This window comes from Pseudorca crassidens, chromosome 2 (genome assembly GCF_039906515.1).
Source record: "Pseudorca crassidens isolate mPseCra1 chromosome 2, mPseCra1.hap1, whole genome shotgun sequence".
In the NCBI taxonomy this organism is placed as follows: domain Eukaryota; kingdom Metazoa; phylum Chordata; class Mammalia; order Artiodactyla; family Delphinidae; genus Pseudorca; species Pseudorca crassidens.
Genome location: NC_090297.1, coordinates 128,980,875 through 128,998,993, shown reverse-complemented (window position 1 = coordinate 128,998,993; position 18,119 = coordinate 128,980,875). Strand labels below are relative to the sequence as shown.

The 18,119-nt window shown below is 37.2% G+C and overlaps 1 protein-coding gene across 8 annotated transcripts in view; it reads left to right on the top strand.

Annotated features, from left to right (window-relative positions):
• Positions 1-18,119, top strand: part of LOC137219707 (ankyrin repeat domain-containing protein 45-like) — a 150,938-nt gene that overhangs the window by 1,634 nt on the left and 131,185 nt on the right. For all 8 annotated transcript variants that reach the window (XR_010941217.1, XR_010941216.1, XM_067728672.1 and 5 more), the window contains exons 2-3: positions 6,023-6,388; positions 14,646-14,813. Coding sequence is in view for 6 of the 8 variants with exons in the window: in XM_067728672.1 (XP_067584773.1) it covers positions 6,037-6,388; positions 14,646-14,813 (520 nt within the window). In the remaining 2 variants the exon portion in view is untranslated. The remainder of the gene's footprint in view (positions 1-6,022; positions 6,389-14,645; positions 14,814-18,119) is intronic.

The window sequence follows — 18,119 nt, the reverse complement described above, 5'->3', positions numbered from 1 at the left end:
AGATTTGGATTAGAACAGTCTTGGGAGCTTGACTATAGAGTGGAGTGGCTTGAGGGTTAGTCTTAGTGCAGTGGTTCTCAGAGTATGGTCTGAGAATCCCTGGGGATCACTAAGACATTTTCAGGGAGTCTGCCAGTCAAACTATCTTCATATTAATTCTTCGATGTTTTTTGCCATTGCACTCTCATTCTCTCACATGTCACAGTGGTTTGCTAGAGGCCACATGACATGTGGTATCACAATATCACACATCATTGCAGACAGTGCAGAAACAGATATGAGAATCCGTCTGTCTTCTATTAAGCCAGACATTAAAGAGATGTGCAAAAATGTAAAATAATGCCACTCATCATTTTTTTGTCTTTATATAGTTATTTTTTATAAGCTGTACTTTTGTGTTAACATGTAATTGTTTTAAGATGAATTAATAAATATTTTAAAGATTTCTCAGTTTTAATTTCTAATATGGTAAATACAGATAGATACAACCCTCATAAACAAAAACTTTTGGTGTTCTCAATTTCTAAGAGCGTGAAGAGCCCTGAGATCATAGAATTTGAGAACTGCTGCCCTAATCATATTACTTCTGGATTGATATGGAAATTAAACTCTATTCAAGGGTGTACCAAGGGTAGCTTTTAGTATTCTGGCCTGAATCATATTCCTAGGTTTGATCTAATTTATCTCCACATCTCTGAATTAACCTGTGATTAGATTGATCTCTAGATGCAGAATAATCTGTCTGTAATCAAGTGTTCGGTGGTTGTAGAGTAGAAAGTCATTTACTCAAACCCTATGTAGGAAAACTGTGTATTAAAAAAAGAAAAGAACTAATAGAATTACCATCTTGTCTTTTGCTTCATGGATGCTTTTGCTCTAGGAATGATGGTACAATGGTGATGATAGGGTCTGCATACCAAGTGCTCACCATGTGCTTAGCACACGCATCGTCTGATTTAAGTCTCAGGATAATCATATAAACTAGGTTCTAGTGTTATTCCTAGCAGAGATTAGGTAAATTTCCCAGTATTATGTAGCTAATAAGTTGCAGGGTTGCATTGTGTACTCAAGTCTTTCTAACTCCAAAATCCATTGCTCTTGGATGTGAAGAAAAGCAGGGGGAATTGCAAGCCTGATGTTAAGAGTTATTGAATCCATACGACAAGCCAGGAATTGTGGTAAGTCTGAAAGTGACACAAGAGAAACAAAAGCTTGATACTTGCTCCTATCCAGTTTACAGTCAAATTGAGTTGGTGTTTTAAGTACTTGAAACAAATAGAAAATAATACAATACCATATTTGGTAGATTGTATGGTATAGAATATATGTAATGACCTTTGAAGTTCAGAGGAGGGAAAGGCCTGGGTACATTCTAGAGAGTAGTGAAGAAACGTTTTAGGAAGAAGGTAGGTTTATAGCTTGGCCTACGTAGGATTTGGCTAGTAGGAGTGGAGGAGAAAAAGAAAGCTATTCTAGGCCTAGCAGGAATACATCTGAAATACAAATAGAATTTTCTCAGTATCTTCAAGGTCTCATGCCTGGGCCTCTGATGGACCAGTGAGGAAAGGCATTTCAAACACATCCTGCCTCTATTCTCTAAGGTTTGAATATAGATATCTTTAGTAGAATGTTCCAGAATATCACATTATTAGTAAGGTGACAAAATAATTTATTGTGTAGTAGTAATGGACACTTTGAGAGTGAAAGAGGATGCTATTAAAAATCACATCAGGGCTGGGGTTTCCCTGGTGGCGCAGTGGTTAAGAATCCGCCTGCCGATGCAGGGGACACAGGTTGGAGCAGTGGTGTGGGAAGATCCCACATACCGCAGAGCAACTAAACCTGTGCGCCACAACTGCTGAGCCTGCGCTCTAGAGCCCATGCTCCGCAACAAGAGAAGCCACTGCAACGAGAAGCCCACCCACTGCAACGAAGAGTAGCCCCCACTCACAGCAACTAGAGAAAGCCTGTGCACAGCAACGAAGACCCAATGCAGCCAAAAATAAATTAAAAAAAAAAATCACACCAGGGGAAGAGATGTCACTGGAACTGTCCTGGGTGCATGAGGACATATGTCACCTAAGCTATAAACCACAAGCACATGCTGTCTAACTTCTGTTAGACCCTCTCTTGTTGATTTCGTGGTAGAGTTTCCTTAGTGGTTATTCAAGACTAATATTTTTTCACACTGTGGGTTGCAACCCATTAGTGGGTCATGAAATCAATTTAGTGGGTGGCACCCAGCCTTAAAAAATAGATGGGATTAAAAACATCAGTATGTTACATGTAGTAAGGATAAATGATATTTTGTTTAATTATATGTATGCAAATATACCCATAAATGCAATGTGCCCAAGATAAAAATGTCCACTACTACTGAAAAATTAATTCTTTGGTTACCCTATTAATAGATGTTATATATGTTTACATGTATAATTAAAACAAGATATGACAAACTACTATATGCTATGTATTATAATTGAAGTAATATATATGTATTTGGACAGGACATCTACCTCATGGTCTAAATGAGCTGTGCAAGCTCTAGGTATCAGGCTTGCAATCCAGTGAGAAGGAATTACACTTTTCTAGAAGTTACATACTATCAATACATATCTACTTACATCTTATTGTTTACTACTTGGACATGTGGCCACACCATATTACAAGAGTGCCTGGGAAATAGTTTTATTCCAATATAAATATTGGTTAAAAAAAAGTATGGTTAAAAGAAAAGAGGGAGGGAGATTAGATTTTGAGAAAGAACTAATTATCTGAGTGCTCTACTTACCAGGGGCCCACATGATTAGGGAGGCTGGATGAGCAGGAACCAGGGGAGCTCTGGGGGGCTCACACCACAAGAACCACAGCATGTTCTCATAGCAGGAAGTTCGATCAGTACACTGTTGCTGTCACTTGTGTTGAATGTCCTTCAAATAGCCTCATGTCCTTGTGGCCCATGTTCAAGAGTCAAGATCCTGTTTTTTTTAATATGTAGAAGCTAAAAAAACCCGAACTCATAGTTGCAGAGAACAGATTGGTAGTTGCCAGAGGCAGGTGTAGGGGGTGGGTGAAATAAATGAAGGTGGTCAAAAGGACTTCCAGTTGCAAGATAAATACCTTCTGGGGAAGTACTGTACAGCATAGTGACTATAGTTAACAATATTGTATTGCATTGAATACAATATTGTATTTGAAAGTTGCTAAGAGATTAGATCTTAAATGTTTTCATCACAGGAAAAAACTTTTTTGTAACTATGCAAGGTGATGGATATTAACTAAACGTATTGTGGTAATCATTTTGCAATATATACACATATCAAATCATTATGTTGTACACCTTAAACTAATACAGTGTTATATGTCAACAACAACAAAAATAATACAATGATTAACAACAACAAAAAGTCAAGATCCTGGGACTTAGTAGCTGATTAGCTGAACCTAGCTTATGTGCCTGCTCCCAAGCTTGTGCTGAGATGGAGAGAAGTAGGATCGTGCCTCTCTGGCTTCTGTAGTGGGGAGTTAGCTTTATCTTCCATTAGGAGAATTTTTTTAAATGGAGATTGGGATTCTTTAAGGAAGTGAGTGTGTGTGTGTTTATGCGTACAGGGATGTGTGTTGGGAGGGTGGATTGTGGATGTCAGGCACTCAGAGGATTATAAGTTTCCTCTATATTCATTCTGTAAAATGAAGGGATTGACTAAAACAGTCTCAAAGATAAGATTTGGACCAGATTTTATGGTGGAGTCATGATTGATTGGCTAACTCAACTCCCATCCCCAACCCCATCTACCTTGCTTGCTTCTGTTACTGAGGCAGGAAAATCAAGCAACTTTTTTTTTCCTTCTCTTAAATATAAGGAAACAATCTGGCCTTTGAGATATAACTGGAAGTTTGTTGGGTCTTGTTAGGAAAGATTTTTTTTTTCACTTTCCTCTCAAAAGGGATGAATGCCACTAGTGTCCTCAGGGGGATTCCCCCTTTTTACTGCTATAAATGCAGACGTGATGCCAGGAATTATGACAGCCATCTTGTCACCATTAGGCAACAGCCATGATGATGGAAGTCTTATGAACTGTGATAGAATAGAAAAATAGAGCTTAGATCTATATTTTTGAGCTGCTGAACCATCTCCACCTTTAAACTTCCTGCTATGTGAGAAAATCATCTCCTACTTTTAAAAGTCAATCCTATTATTTTTCTATTATTTGCAATCAGAGAATTCCTAACTTCAACAGATTATAAGTATTATACACATTTAGTGACGGTAGAGATTAATATGGGGCTATGGTATAAAGAGATATTATTCTGTCTAACTAGATTTCCATTCCTTCTGAATTGTGAATGACCAAATCTTGCCAATTCTTTATGGCACAGCTTAAATGCCATATTCTTTACTAGAAATGTGATTCCCTTTATCCCATTCCCTGCATCTTTACCCACCCCCTCAACACTATCCTGAATCTTGTGTTCAATCTTGCTTTTCTTCTTCTTTTTAAAATAGTGTTATTGTACCTACTTATATTCCTAAAAAGTCTATTTTAACTTAATTTTTATTATTTTAATTTTTTTCCTTGTTGGTTATTTTAAATAGAGCAGTGTGTACATGTCAATCCCAAACTCCCTAACTGTCCCTCCCCCTATCCCTCCCCCTTGGTAACCATAATTTTAATTGCTTTGAACTTTACAAAAATATATCTTGGTATATTTAATCTTTTGGATTCACTTTTTTCAGCTAATACTGTATTGCTAATATTCATTTATATCGTTGTGTGCCTTAGTTATTTATAGCTGTATAACAAACTATCCTCAAAGTTGGTAGCTTAAAATAGCACATTCAGTATCTTACAGTTTCTCTGGGTTAAGAATCAGGGCACAGCTTAGCTGGATCTTTTACTTCAGGGTCTCTCACGAGGCTGCAGTCAAGGCGTTGCCTGGGACCACAGTCATCTCAAAGTTCAACTGGAGCAGATCCACTTCCAGACTCATTCAGTGGTTGGTGGCAGAATTAAATTCCTCACTGACTATTGTACCGAGGGCCTCGGTTCCCTCTGGCTGTTGGCCGGAGGTTACCAGGAGGTGGGGTAGGGTCATGGGAGCCGTATCAGAAGCTGCCTTCCACATAGTATATTACTGTAATTTCTTCATTTTGACTACCATATACAATTTTGTGTGAATATGCCACAGTTTATGCTCCTGTTCATAGGCATTGGATTTTTTTTCCTGCCCAGGATTTTTGCTTTTATGAACAGCTACAAACATTTTTGTACACATGAGGGAACCATGCTACTCTTCTCTGAATCATCCCCAATTTAATATGTGTTCTGACAGAGTGAGTACTATTAAGACTTACTTGATTAACTTTACCAGGACTTAATCTGGTCCCTTCTAAACTCCCATAGCACTTCATATTTTATGATTCTTAGCACTTGTCACCATTTATTACACTTATTTTGTACATGTCATATTTTCTCCTTTGTAATAGTAAGTTGTTAAGGGCAGGAAATAAATTTGATTTTTCTTGGTAATTTACATAGTGCCTATACAGCACTTAGTATATTAGTAGGCTTTCAGTAAGTATTACTGAGTGAATGAATTCTGTCTAAATGTCAGTGCCTGTTTTTTAAGTTCTTAATAATCTGGCTTCAGTGATCCAGCTGTATTTCTCACTTCTCCCCACCACGGACCCTTGTTTAGGCAGGTGAGCCTCTTTAACATTCTCTTTCAATCTTTTCCTAATGAATCTCACCCAGGTTGATATTTCTTCTCCTGTTCCTACTGAATTTACTGTTTACATCACACATTCAGCATTTTAGTATATATTCAGGCAGTGTGTTGGTGCACAATAAACTTTATTGATTGAATGGATGCAGTATCTTATTTTATAACTGGTTTATTTTGAACCAGTTAAGTACTTTCATTTCATTCAGTTGACTGAATGTCAGTTGAGTGATCAAACAAATAAATAAACAAATAACGATTTGTTTGAGTAGATTTCTATTACTTTTTTTGGTCTCAGGTATTTTGGAGTTAATGGAGTCAGAAGGACCCCCAGAGTCAGAGAGTTCAGAAAAATCAATATTTTTCTCACAGCAAGAAGAAGAGGAAGAAGATGATAATGAAGAAGAAGAAGAATCCAAAGAAGCAGAGGAAACTGCCACCATTAATCCCCTCTTACCCCCTGCTCTCACAGGGGATGTAGAAGGTTTGCAGAAGATTTTTGAGGATCCTGAGAACCCTCACCATGAACAGGCCATGCAGTTACTCTTGGAAGAAGACATTGTTGGGAGAAATTTGTTGTATGCAGCTTGCATGGCTGGGCAAAGTGATGTGATTAGAGCTTTAGCCAAATATGGTGTGAATCTGAATGAAAAAACCACCAGAGGTATTTCGTCTTTTTTCTCTTATCAGTATTACTTATGACTACCCAAAGATGCTATGTATTATCTTTAAATTTGGATAAATTTGATGTGCCTGCTTTATATTTTGTATATGTTATGTGTGTGTGTGTGTGTGTGTATATACACACATATGAATGTGTGTATATGCATGTTGATGTATTTAGTATAGCATAGTAGTTAAGAACACAGAATTCACTGTTTATTAGCTGTGTGACTAGGGCAAGTTACTTAATCTTTTTGTGTCTCTGTTTCATCTACAAAATGGGGATGATTGTATTTTCTTTATAGGGTTTTCCTTATAGGTTATGAGGATTAAATATAAATATAAAGTTGGTATACAGTAAATGCTCAATAATATTATTATCTCTTTCCTTTGAAGATTTATTTTTTGTAGTCATTATCCAATTAACTCTTTAAATTCAGTCACTTGTTTTTTCAGATTGCAAATATAAAACATGGTCATTGTAGAAAATAAAACAATGATCTTTAGCAAATAGGGACTATACATTTTCTTCATGCTCACATGGAACAATTTAAAAAATTGATATGTTAGGCCATAAAGGAAGTGTCTACAAATACCAAAGAATCCGTAGCATGCAGTCTGTGGTCTCTGACAACAATAAAATAAAATTAGAAAATAGTAACAAAAAGATAACTGAAAATCCCTATAATTTTGGAAACAAAAACACACTTTAAATTATCTGTTGGTGACAAAAGATATAATAGAAATTATGAAATACTTAAGTGGCAACAGGATCTAGTTATGTCAGAACCTGTGGAATAAAACTAAAATTAAAATTCTAATTTAATGCATATATTAGAATATAAGAAATATTGAAAATTAGAAAGCAGTGTATTTAACTCAAGGAGTTAGAAAAAGAACAACTGAAAATCCAAAGAAAGAAGAAGAGAAAATAATAGAGTAAAATAATGACATTGAAAATAAAGAAACAATAGAGAGGGAATTCCCTGGTGGTCCAGTGGTTAGTACTCCACTCTTCCACTGCAGGTGTCCCAGGTTCAGTCCGATCCCTTGTTGACTAAGATCCCTGATCCTGCAAGCTGTACAGTGCAGCCAAAAAAACCCACCAAAAAACAAACAAACAAACAAACAAAAAACCACAATAGAATCAACAAAACCAAAATCTGGTTTAGTGAAAAAGAGTTGAAAAACCTTTGATAATATTGATAGTTTTTGATATGTGTTATAAGAAAGAGAGAGCTTAAACAACATTTGGAATTTTAAAAATGAAGCATTCACACAGGAAAAACTAAGATTTAAAAAATTCCTAGAAAATATCATAAACAACTTCATGACAGTACATTTGAAAACTTGGATGAAATGGACAATTTTCCAATAAAATATAAATTACCAAAATTGATTCAAGAAAAAACTAGGAACTTGACTAGAACAATAGTTACTTAAAAAAATTGAATAAGTAATCAAAATCTGCCTCATTGTCCCACCCCCACCTAATTTCAAACTCAAATGTTTTAAAAGGTAAGGTTTACTACACTTGTAGGGAAAAAGTAATCTCTAGCTGATACAAAGGTTCCAGAGAATGTAAAGAGAGTTGGAAAACTACTTATTTTATGAGAGATAACTTTTATAGCAAAACTAGTTAAGGACAGCACTAGAAAGGAAAATTATAGGCCAGATGCAAACATATATAACACAGATGCAAACATCTTAAATAAAATATTAACAAATTGAATCTAAGATTGTGTGTTAAAACATTTATTGGACTAGGTTGGGTTTATCCCATTAATGCAGGATGGTTTTAACATTAGAAAAAAATGTTAGTTTAATTCACTACATTAAAAGATTAAATAAACAAAACCACATGATCATATCAATAGATGTAGAAAAGTCTTTTGAAAGAAAATGCAGCACTTGTTCATGATGAAAGCTTTTAGGGAAATAGGAACAGAAGAAGCCTTCCTTAAGGCTATTGAAAACCTGAAGCAAACTTACCTAGTATTGGGGCTTCCCTGGTGGCGCAGTGGTTGAGAATCTGCCTGCTAATGCAGGGGACACGGGTTCGAGCCCTGGTCTGGGAGGATCCCACATGCCACGGAGCAACTGGGCCCGTGAGCCACAACTACTGAGCCTGTGCGTCTGGAGCCTGTGCTCCGCACCAAGAGAGGCTGCAATAGTGAGAGGCCCGCGCACCGCGATGAAGAGTGGCCCCCGCTTGCCACAACTAGAGAAAGCCCTCGCACAGAAACGAAGACCCAACACGGCAAAAATAAATAAATTAATAAAAACAAACAAACAAACAACAAAAAAACTTACCTAGTATTGAATCTTACCTATGACTTGGGCAAATTATATAACCTTTCCATGCTACAGTTTCTTCACCCAAAAAATGGGACTGATAGTAATATCTAAAATCATACTACATCAAAGAAAATGAGAGCCCCAAATCAATATCTGACAGTGTGCCTCTAGTACTATTCAAGGAAGGTGGTGTTCTGACTAATTGATATGAGTATTGCCATCCTCTTGTTAGGTATTTTCCAGTGTGTGGATATAGGTGTACAGTCTTTCAAGTTTGATGATGTGCTCTAAGATAATCCATTTCTTCATTCTGATATCATGCTTGCCATGAAATCTTGTTTAGCAGAGGTTGAAGGTGCATCCTGCTTGCTTCTTGCTGCTTATAGTAAAATGGAGAGGAGAGAAATTGAGAGAACTGGTAAATTAAAAGGAACCAGGACTTGATGATTTGGGAAATTCTAAGCTTATTTGGCATTCCATGAAGATGATTTTATAATGGAAAGTATGCATGAACTGGCAAACCTAATTGTACCAATTTGGCAATTATTATTTTAATCATTATAAAATAATGAATTACATTACAGTTTACCAGTAAATTTCTTGTTTGGTTGGTATTGACTCAGTTCCCATGAGCTTGTTGATGTGGGAGAACAGATCAATTCAGGGTTTTTTGCATTTTTTTGGGGGGAGAACATTTACGTTCTACTCTCAGCAAATTTCAGTTATACAATATAGTTATTAACTATAGTCATCATGTTATACATTAGGTCCTCAGACCTTTTTCATCTTGTAACTGAAAGTTTGTACTCTTTTACCAACCCCTCCCTGTTTACCCCACCCCTCAAGCCCCTGGTAACCACTTTTCTACTCTGTTTCCATGGGTTTAACTTATAATTTTTATTTTAGATTCCACATATAAGTGATACCATGCAGTATTTGGCTTTTTCTATCTGGCTTATTTCACTTAGTATAATGCCCTTGAGGTTCATCCACGTTGTCACAAATGACAGAATTTTCTTTTTTTTTTAAAGGATGATAATTGTGTGCGTATATGTGAACACTATTAATTTTTGGAACATAAGAAGCCATTGGCCTAAAATTAAGGGACTTCTGGTTGAAGAACTGCAGGTAGATATCTCTAAAGTAAGAAGATGTATGCCATTTATTTGTGGATGATACTCAGATGGATAGGAAGGAAAATGATTTTCCAGGTGATTGATGGATCACATTTGCTTTCAGGATTTCCTTTCCTTTTAAATACTGAAGAATTGGACACTTTTGATCCAAAGGGAGGAGAATGAAACAGTTCTTACAGTCTCAGCTCTCTGTACTGCTGACTTCTGGTGTATTGGGAAGTGCCTTTTTTTCTGTTTGAGCCAAGGACAGGTGTGTGCAGTTTGCAGTTTATTGATGGTGGAACCTCCTCTGGTTCTGGCAAGGCTTTGGTCTCTAAACCTGGCCATACTCAAACAGGCATGATCAGAACTAATTACTGTTTTAAACTCTGTCTTTCCATACAATCAGCAAACATTTGTTAAGGATGGAGGACTAGCCAGGTCTTGTGCTGGGAACTTGGGAAAGATGAATGAATTCAACAAACTTGGACAAGTTCACAGTTTAGCAGAAAACAGATGTGTAAATAGATAGTTAATATACAGTGGGACAGGGTACAGTGATAGCTCAGAGGAGAGATTAGTCAACTTTACATGGAAGTGTTGGACAAGGTCAAGGAAGGCTTTACAGAGGAGGCACTATATTGAATTTTTTTTTTGGCTGCACTGCGCAGCATGCGGGATCTTAGTTGCCTGACCAGGGATCGAACCCGCGCCCCCTGCAGTGGAAACGCGGAATCTTAACCACTGGACTGCCACGGAAGTCCAATATATTGAATCTTGAAGAATGACCAAGAGTTTACTAGACAAAGGAGGTTGAAGGATTGGTCATGGCAGGCAGTATAGTAACTGTAGTATCAGATTTTAGTGTTACAATATTGTTGTTATTCTGGTATACTTACCCACTATTTTAGGTAATGAAATACTGGCCTTTTTATAGGTATAATAGTTTTATTTGGTATTTAAAAAATATGAAATCAGAGTCATTTATGGGTTGAGAACAATTTCAATGATTTAATTGCTCAGTGTATATAAAAAGACAAACTGAAGATTACAAACTTAAACGGTTCATATTGTGGTATTACAAAATTTCTATTGTAAGAATAATTCTTAAGTTCACAAACTTCCCAAACAAGTAGAATGTGAATCTCATAGTTTTGAAATTGATCAGGAAACTGAAATGGAATCTCTCTCTGTATATGTGGAAACTAAAAAAGACAAATATGAACCAGCAATGTTTTCTTTGGCGATAAAGATTACAACTTACTCTCAATAAAAAGATTGCAGTTCTATCAAAAAAGCAAAAAGCTGTTCGGAGATATCTCTCTTTTAAAATTAGAGTTGAGGTAATTCGAAGGAAAATATTTGGTATTGGTTTATAACTACTTCCAACTAATGTTGAGTGAGAAAAACTTCAGTAGCTGAAAAAATTTGTACAGAAATATCCTGTTGATACCATTGACACACTTAAAAAATCAAATAATGTTTTATTTGCAATTTTCATGATTATAGTTTCTTCATTTTTATAGTATTTGCGTTTTTTAAAATTAATTAATTTTTGGCTGCATTGGGTCTTCGTTGCTGCGTGGGCTTTCTCTAGTTGTGGTGAGTGGAGGCTACTCTTTGTTGTGGTGCGTGGGCTTCACATTGCGGTGGCTTCTGTTGTTGCAGAGCACAGGTTCTAGGCACGCGGGCTTCAGTAGTTGTGGCACGCGGGCTCAGTAGCTGTGGCGCGAGGGCTTAGTTGCTTTGCAGTATGTGGGATCTTCCCGGACCAGGGCTCGAACCCGTGTCCCCTGCATTGGCAGGCGGATTCTTAACCACGGTACCACCAGGGAAGTCCCTAGTATTTGTTTTTTAATCTTTAATTTTGATTTGTTTTATCTGACAATTTATATTGCTAATAGAATGACAATATATACTTAATATTCCTATTTGATAGTTATGCTTTTATCTGATATCTTATGTTTATACATTTTTGTATTTAAAGTGTATTAGTGGGCTTCCCTGGTGGCACCACGGTTAAGAATCCACCTGCCAATGCAGGGAGCACGGGTTTGAGCCCTGGTCTGGGAAGATCCCACATGCCATGGAGCAACTAAGGCCGTGTGCCACAACTACTGAAGCCCGCGTGCCTAGAGCCTGTGCTCCACAACAAGAGAAGCCACTGCAATGAGAAGCCCGTGCACTGCAACAAAGAGTAGCCCCCGCTCGCCACAACTAGAGGAAGCCTGCATGCAACAATGAAGACCCAACACAGCCAAAAAACAAATAAAAAGTAAATAAAAAGTAAAGTGTATTAGTTACACTAATTAAAAAAATGAATTCTGAACTCAGTTTTACAAAATACCAGTATTAATGCTAAGTAAATATAAAATTTATACTTCTATTTTTTATTTTTCTACTGTAATTACTGTATCAGTCAGAAAAAAGCAGCATATGCAAAGTTATAGAGACATGAAACAACAGGATTTGGGGAATTCAAAGAGTCTGGTACTGCTGGTGGTACGCAGATTGTGAAAAATATTCTAGGTAGGTGAGTATTTTGTTCCATGGCCTATTACTTGTTTGTGACTATCATCATCGGAGTTTTTGGATTTTGACCTTATTAATGACCTTCATCAATTTATAGCAACCTTGAGAAAAGTACTTATCCTCTCCATGCTTTTGTTTCCTCATCTATAAATGAGAAAAATACTCGTGCCTACGTCATAGGATTGTAGTGAGGATTAAATGAGTTGATACTTGTGAAGCACACAGAACAGTGCCTGCATAGAGGAAAAAGATTACTTTTCTTCTTGTCTCATCTTTTGCCTTACTGTGAACTATCTACTCAGTTGACTCTCTCTATTTAGTAACCAGTAGTCTTGCACAAAGAAATTATTTTTCTCTTAGAACCAATCCCAATTTTTCAGAATTCCATTTATGGTCCCTTTCTTCCTGCTGGGATTTCTAAATGTAGCCTTCTGTATCTCTCTTCTGGGATCAAATACTCATTGCCAATATTATGGGAGAACTTTAGGAAAATCCCCTTCTTGTCTGGATGCTTTTGAAATCATCTTATTTAAATGTTCTTCTTTTCCTGGGAAGGCTATGGGGTTCATATAGTACAAAGATCTGTGTGTTTTCTTCCAGAAAACACACCATCTCTCACAAGGGGAAAAAGAAAACATACAATGGTTTTTTTAAACCCATGGTTTAAACCCATAGGTTTTAAATTCCTTGGTCAAAGCCTGTGTCTGTTTAGAAATCATGTTTTCTTGTTTTTAAACTATGTATATTAAAAAAATAGGAAAAAAAATTTAGATGTTATTGCTGGCCTGGCCTGTAACTTCAGCCTTGAGAAAAGCAATATCAGGACCCAGAATATCTCATTTGGAATGGCCTCCTGCTCCTACTATTGCAGTGTCCTTTCCGTAGATAGTGTCCCCCTCTCCCAGCAAACCAGGGGCCCTGGGCCGTTTGGCTGAAGAAATGCATCTTCGGAAGGCAGGAACAATGAGGGTTGGTATCTGGGTATTTCTTGGCCCTCCATTTTGTAGGGGCTAAATCCATGATCATATTCTTGGGCCAGTCTTTATCTCTTGGTGTTCTGAAATGTCTCACTGTTGTAACATTAAAAAAAAAGAGTTGGGCCAAAGAGGGGAGGTAATTCCACTTTTGGCTGACCCTGGAGTAGCTTACTTCATGCTCCTTTTGATTCCTTATTCATTCTTTATTATCCCTTCTGGTTATGATAGCCTCAAGACAAAGATAGTTTACAACTTGGTCTGACACCCAGGACTGTGGGAATGTGGTAAATAGGGAGCCAAGGGGGAGGTTTCTGGAAGGAAGTGGAGGAGTCCTTGTTCTCTCTTTCCCTACTCTAACCAGTGGCACACATTTGAGTGCTATTTCCTTTTCCTTATAAACCTTTTATTTGGCAACAGATCTGGGTTTGATTTTGCTTTGGCTGCTTACTACCAGTGTGGCCTTGGGCAAGGTATAGTCTTTCTGATCTGCACTTTCCTCTGTATCCTTTAATGGGGCTGATAATAACCTACCTCATAGTGTTAGTGGAAGGATTGAATGAAGTAGTAGCCCATAAAGTACCTAGTACTTAATACATTTAATACATGCTAGTTCATTCTTCTGCTCAACTCTTCTTGTAGTACTACATGACTCTTTGGCCAAGTTAAGTGAATCACAAATGTATCCTCATGGGTAAGTTAAAACAATCAGTTTTGACTTGATTTTTTTAAACCAGTCTGAAAACATTTTAAAGATGCCGCCCATGTTTTTCACCTTTACAATTATATCTCATGGTAGTTGCCTCAGTAAATCTTAGAAATAACTTTCTAATTGGATAGGTCATCATTTCCATTTTAATTCAAATGATTAATTTCCAAACCAAAGGCATACCAGTTGTAGTAATTTGTATGATTGTGTTAGCGATAATAGAGTAATTAGAGTTGATGCAGATTCCTTAGGCTAAAGTCATAGGTCTAATTGTGTTCCAGTAGATGACTGTTAGGGAGATTGCCATCTTCCTTAAGAAGATGTTGAAGAGCTCAGAGTTCAGATTGTCTGTGTTGGTGCCTTGTGTTCATCATTTACTGGCTGTGTTCCTTGGGCAAGTTTAGCTTCTCTGGACCTCTGTTTCCTTATCTGTAAAATAGGGATTATAATAGTTCTGACCTCATGGGGTTTTTATGAACTAAATGAATTTACTGTATGTAAAGCACTTAGAATAGTGCCTAGCCTGTAGTAATTGTTCAATACCTGATTGCCATTGTGATCTTCTAGTCCATAAAATAGCCTAAAACAGCACGGTCTTCTTGACCTGACCATCCTCATTCTATTTGTTAGGTTACACACTCCTACACTGTGCTGCAGCCTGGGGTCGTTTGGAAACTTTGAAAGCACTGGTGGAATTGGATGTTGATATAGAATCTCTGAACTTCCAGGAAGAGCGAGCTCGAGATGTTGCTGCTCGGTATTCCCAGACTGAGTGTGTTGAGTTCCTGGACCGGGCAGGTAAGGAGCTCACAAGGTAGGAAAGTAGAAAGTAGAAAACTGACTCAAGTTACAGGGTTATAGGCTATGTATTTAACAAAGCAAAGAGGTGATAAACATTTTCACCTTCTATCAAGATGTTTTATTTGTAGACCTAACCATAGTCACTGGTGGTGATGATATGTGAAATCTGCCTTTTTTGTTGTTGTTGCTATTTTGCTATTGGCCTAAAACATTGTACTTAATAGAAACTATATTGGTTGGAAGCTGGTTGATTTATCACCTTCTAACAATTTCACCAATAATTTTCTATAAGAATATGTGTATAAAATATGTTCAAGGCCATTTTCTGAGAGACCTAGGCAGAGTGGACCATTTCTTAAATGTTTAAAAAAAATGGCATACTTGAGGAATATATTTGATTCCCCAGGTAGAAACAATTGTAATAATTTAAAATGGTTTGTTAGGCAAAATTAATCTATGGTGGTAGAAGTCAGAATAGCAGGTATCATTGTGGCATGAGGGGAACTTCTGGGGCATAATATTTTTTTCTTAATTTGGTTGCTGTTTACAAGGTGTGCTCATTTGTGAAAATTCATTGAGCTGTACACTTATAAATTTTGCACTTTTCTATATGTATGTTATGCTTTAATCAAAGGTCAAAAAACTATGTACTGTTTTGAGTTTCACTAATATTTTTCTTACATCATTTCCGTAATCCTGTAGAATAGAGCTTAGAGATTTCACGAAGATATACCTGTGTAATTATGTAGGCATACAAACATTGGTTAAAAAACTAGTACTAAGGAAGTTCATGGCATTCATGTTACATAGTTATCTGCATTTGTGTTTTTTTAGCAAGCATTTATTAAATGCCCACTATGAGCATAGCACCGTTGTGGTACAATTAATTGTTCCTGCCCTCTGGACATTTGTTAGGCGAGGGATGATAACCTGTAGACACACTCTAGAGTTAAATAACAATATCAGAAAGACTATAATTAAGGGTTAAAAGGGGCAGAGCAAGTGGTACATGCTGTGGGGTGGTCAGAGAACATGAAGTCAGAGCATGGTGGAGTTGAGGTGGGCCTTGAAGAAAGGGTGGGATTTGCATACACAGTGTAAGGGGAAAGGGTGTGAGCAAAATCTTATGAATGAAAGTGACATGTTGGGGAAGAAGTGATGAGATTGCCTTACTAGAATAGCAAGTCATAATTTACACAGCTAGGCTACGACACAGGCAGAAGTACATGGGCTTTTGAATCAGATTGCTTGAGTTTAAATACTGGTGTCTCTACTTGAAACCTATGTGACCTTGGACAAAATACTTAAATTCTTTATACTTCAGTCTTAATTTCCAGAAAAGGGAGCCAATAATAGTTCTTACCTCTTGCGGGCATCGTTGTGAGAATGAGATGAGATGATATTAAGCACTTAGCACAACGCCTGGTGTGTGATCACACTCGAAGAATGATGCTACTATTATTACTGTCAGATTATACTCCCAAATGTCAGGCTAAGGTGATTTCATTTCTGTAGCTGTTGGAAGCCACTGAAAGATTTTACGTAGACGAGGCAGAGGTTTAGAGTGATATTTAGGAAGATTCATATGGCAGCCATAAGGAGCTTGCTTATTAGTAAAATGAGAAGGGTACTGGGAGAATTAATAGAAGTAAGGAAATTGAGGGAAGGTAGCATATTTGGGAAGAGAAAGATGAGTTATACTTTGTAGATTATTTTATACGTAATTGTCCACTTGTATTGAATATTTTCTAGGGGCATTATTTCTGTCAATACCTTCGATTTTGTGATTTTATATATATATATGTGTGTATATATATATATATGTGAAAAGAAAATAGCGAAGAATTTAATTGATCCCTTCATGAATAGTTATTGTAGGTGAAATTCACATTATATAATATAAAATCCTTTTTTTTTTAAACATCTTTATTGGAGTATAATTGCTTTACAATGGTGTGTTAGTTTCTGCTTTATAACAAAGTGAAAGAGTCATACATATACATATGTTCCCATATCTCTTCCTTCTTGCGTCTCCCTCCCTCCCACACTCCCTATCCCACCCCTCTAGGTGGTCACAAAGCACCGAGCTGATCTCCCTGTGCTGTGCGGCTGCTTCCCACTAGCTATCTATTTTACGTTTGGTAGTGTATATATGTCCATGCCACTCTCTCACTTTGTCACAGTTTACCCTTCCCCCTCCCCATATCCTTAAGTCCATTCTCTAGTAGGTCTGTATCTTTATTCCTGTCTTATCCCTAGGTTCTTCATGACTTTTTTTTTTCTTAGATTCCATATATATGTGTTAGCATACGGTATTTATTTTTCTCTTTCTGACTTACTTCACTCTGTATGACAGACTCTAGGTCCATCCACCTCACTACAAATAACTCAATTTCATTTCTTTTTATGGCTGAGTAATATTCCATTGTATATATGTGCCACATCTTCTTTATCCATTCATCTGATGATGGACACTTAGGTTACTTCCATCTCCTGGCTATTGTAAATAGAGCTGCAATGAACATTTTGGTACATGACCGTTTTTGAATTATGGTTTTCTTAGGGTATATGCCCAGTAGTGGGATTGCTGGGTCATATGGTAGTTCTATTTGTAGTTTTTTAAGGAGCCTCCATACTGTTCTCCATAGTGGCTGTATCAATTTACATTCCCACCGGCAGTGCAAGAGTGTTCCCTTTTCTCCACACCCTCTCCAGCATTTATTGTTTGTAGATTTTTTTTTTTTTTTTTGTGGTACACGGGCCTCTCACTGTTGTGGCCTCTCCCGACGTGGAGCACAGGCTCCGGACGCGCAGGCTCAGCGGCCATGGCTTACGGGCCCAGCTGCTCCGCAGCATGTGGGACCCTCCTGGACAGGGGCACGAACCCGCGTCCCCTGCATTGGCAGACGGACTCTCAACCACTGCGCCACCAGGGAAGCCCAATTGTTTGTAGATTTTTTGATGATGGCCATTCTGACTGGTGTGAGATGATATCTTGTTGTAATTTTGATTTGCATTTCTCTAATGATTAATGATGTTGATCATTCTTTCATGTGTTTGTTGCCAATCTGTATATCTTCTTTGGAGAAATGTCTATTTAGATCTTCTGCCCATTTTTGGATTGGGTTGTTTGTTGTTTTGTTATTGAGCTGCATGAGCTGCTTGTAAATTTTGGAGATTAATCCTTTGTCAGTTGCTTCATTTGCAAATATTTTCTCCCATTCTGAGGGTTGTCTTTTCGTCATGTTTATGGTTTCCTTTGCTGTGCAAAAGCTTTTAAGTTTCATTAGGTTCCAATTTTTT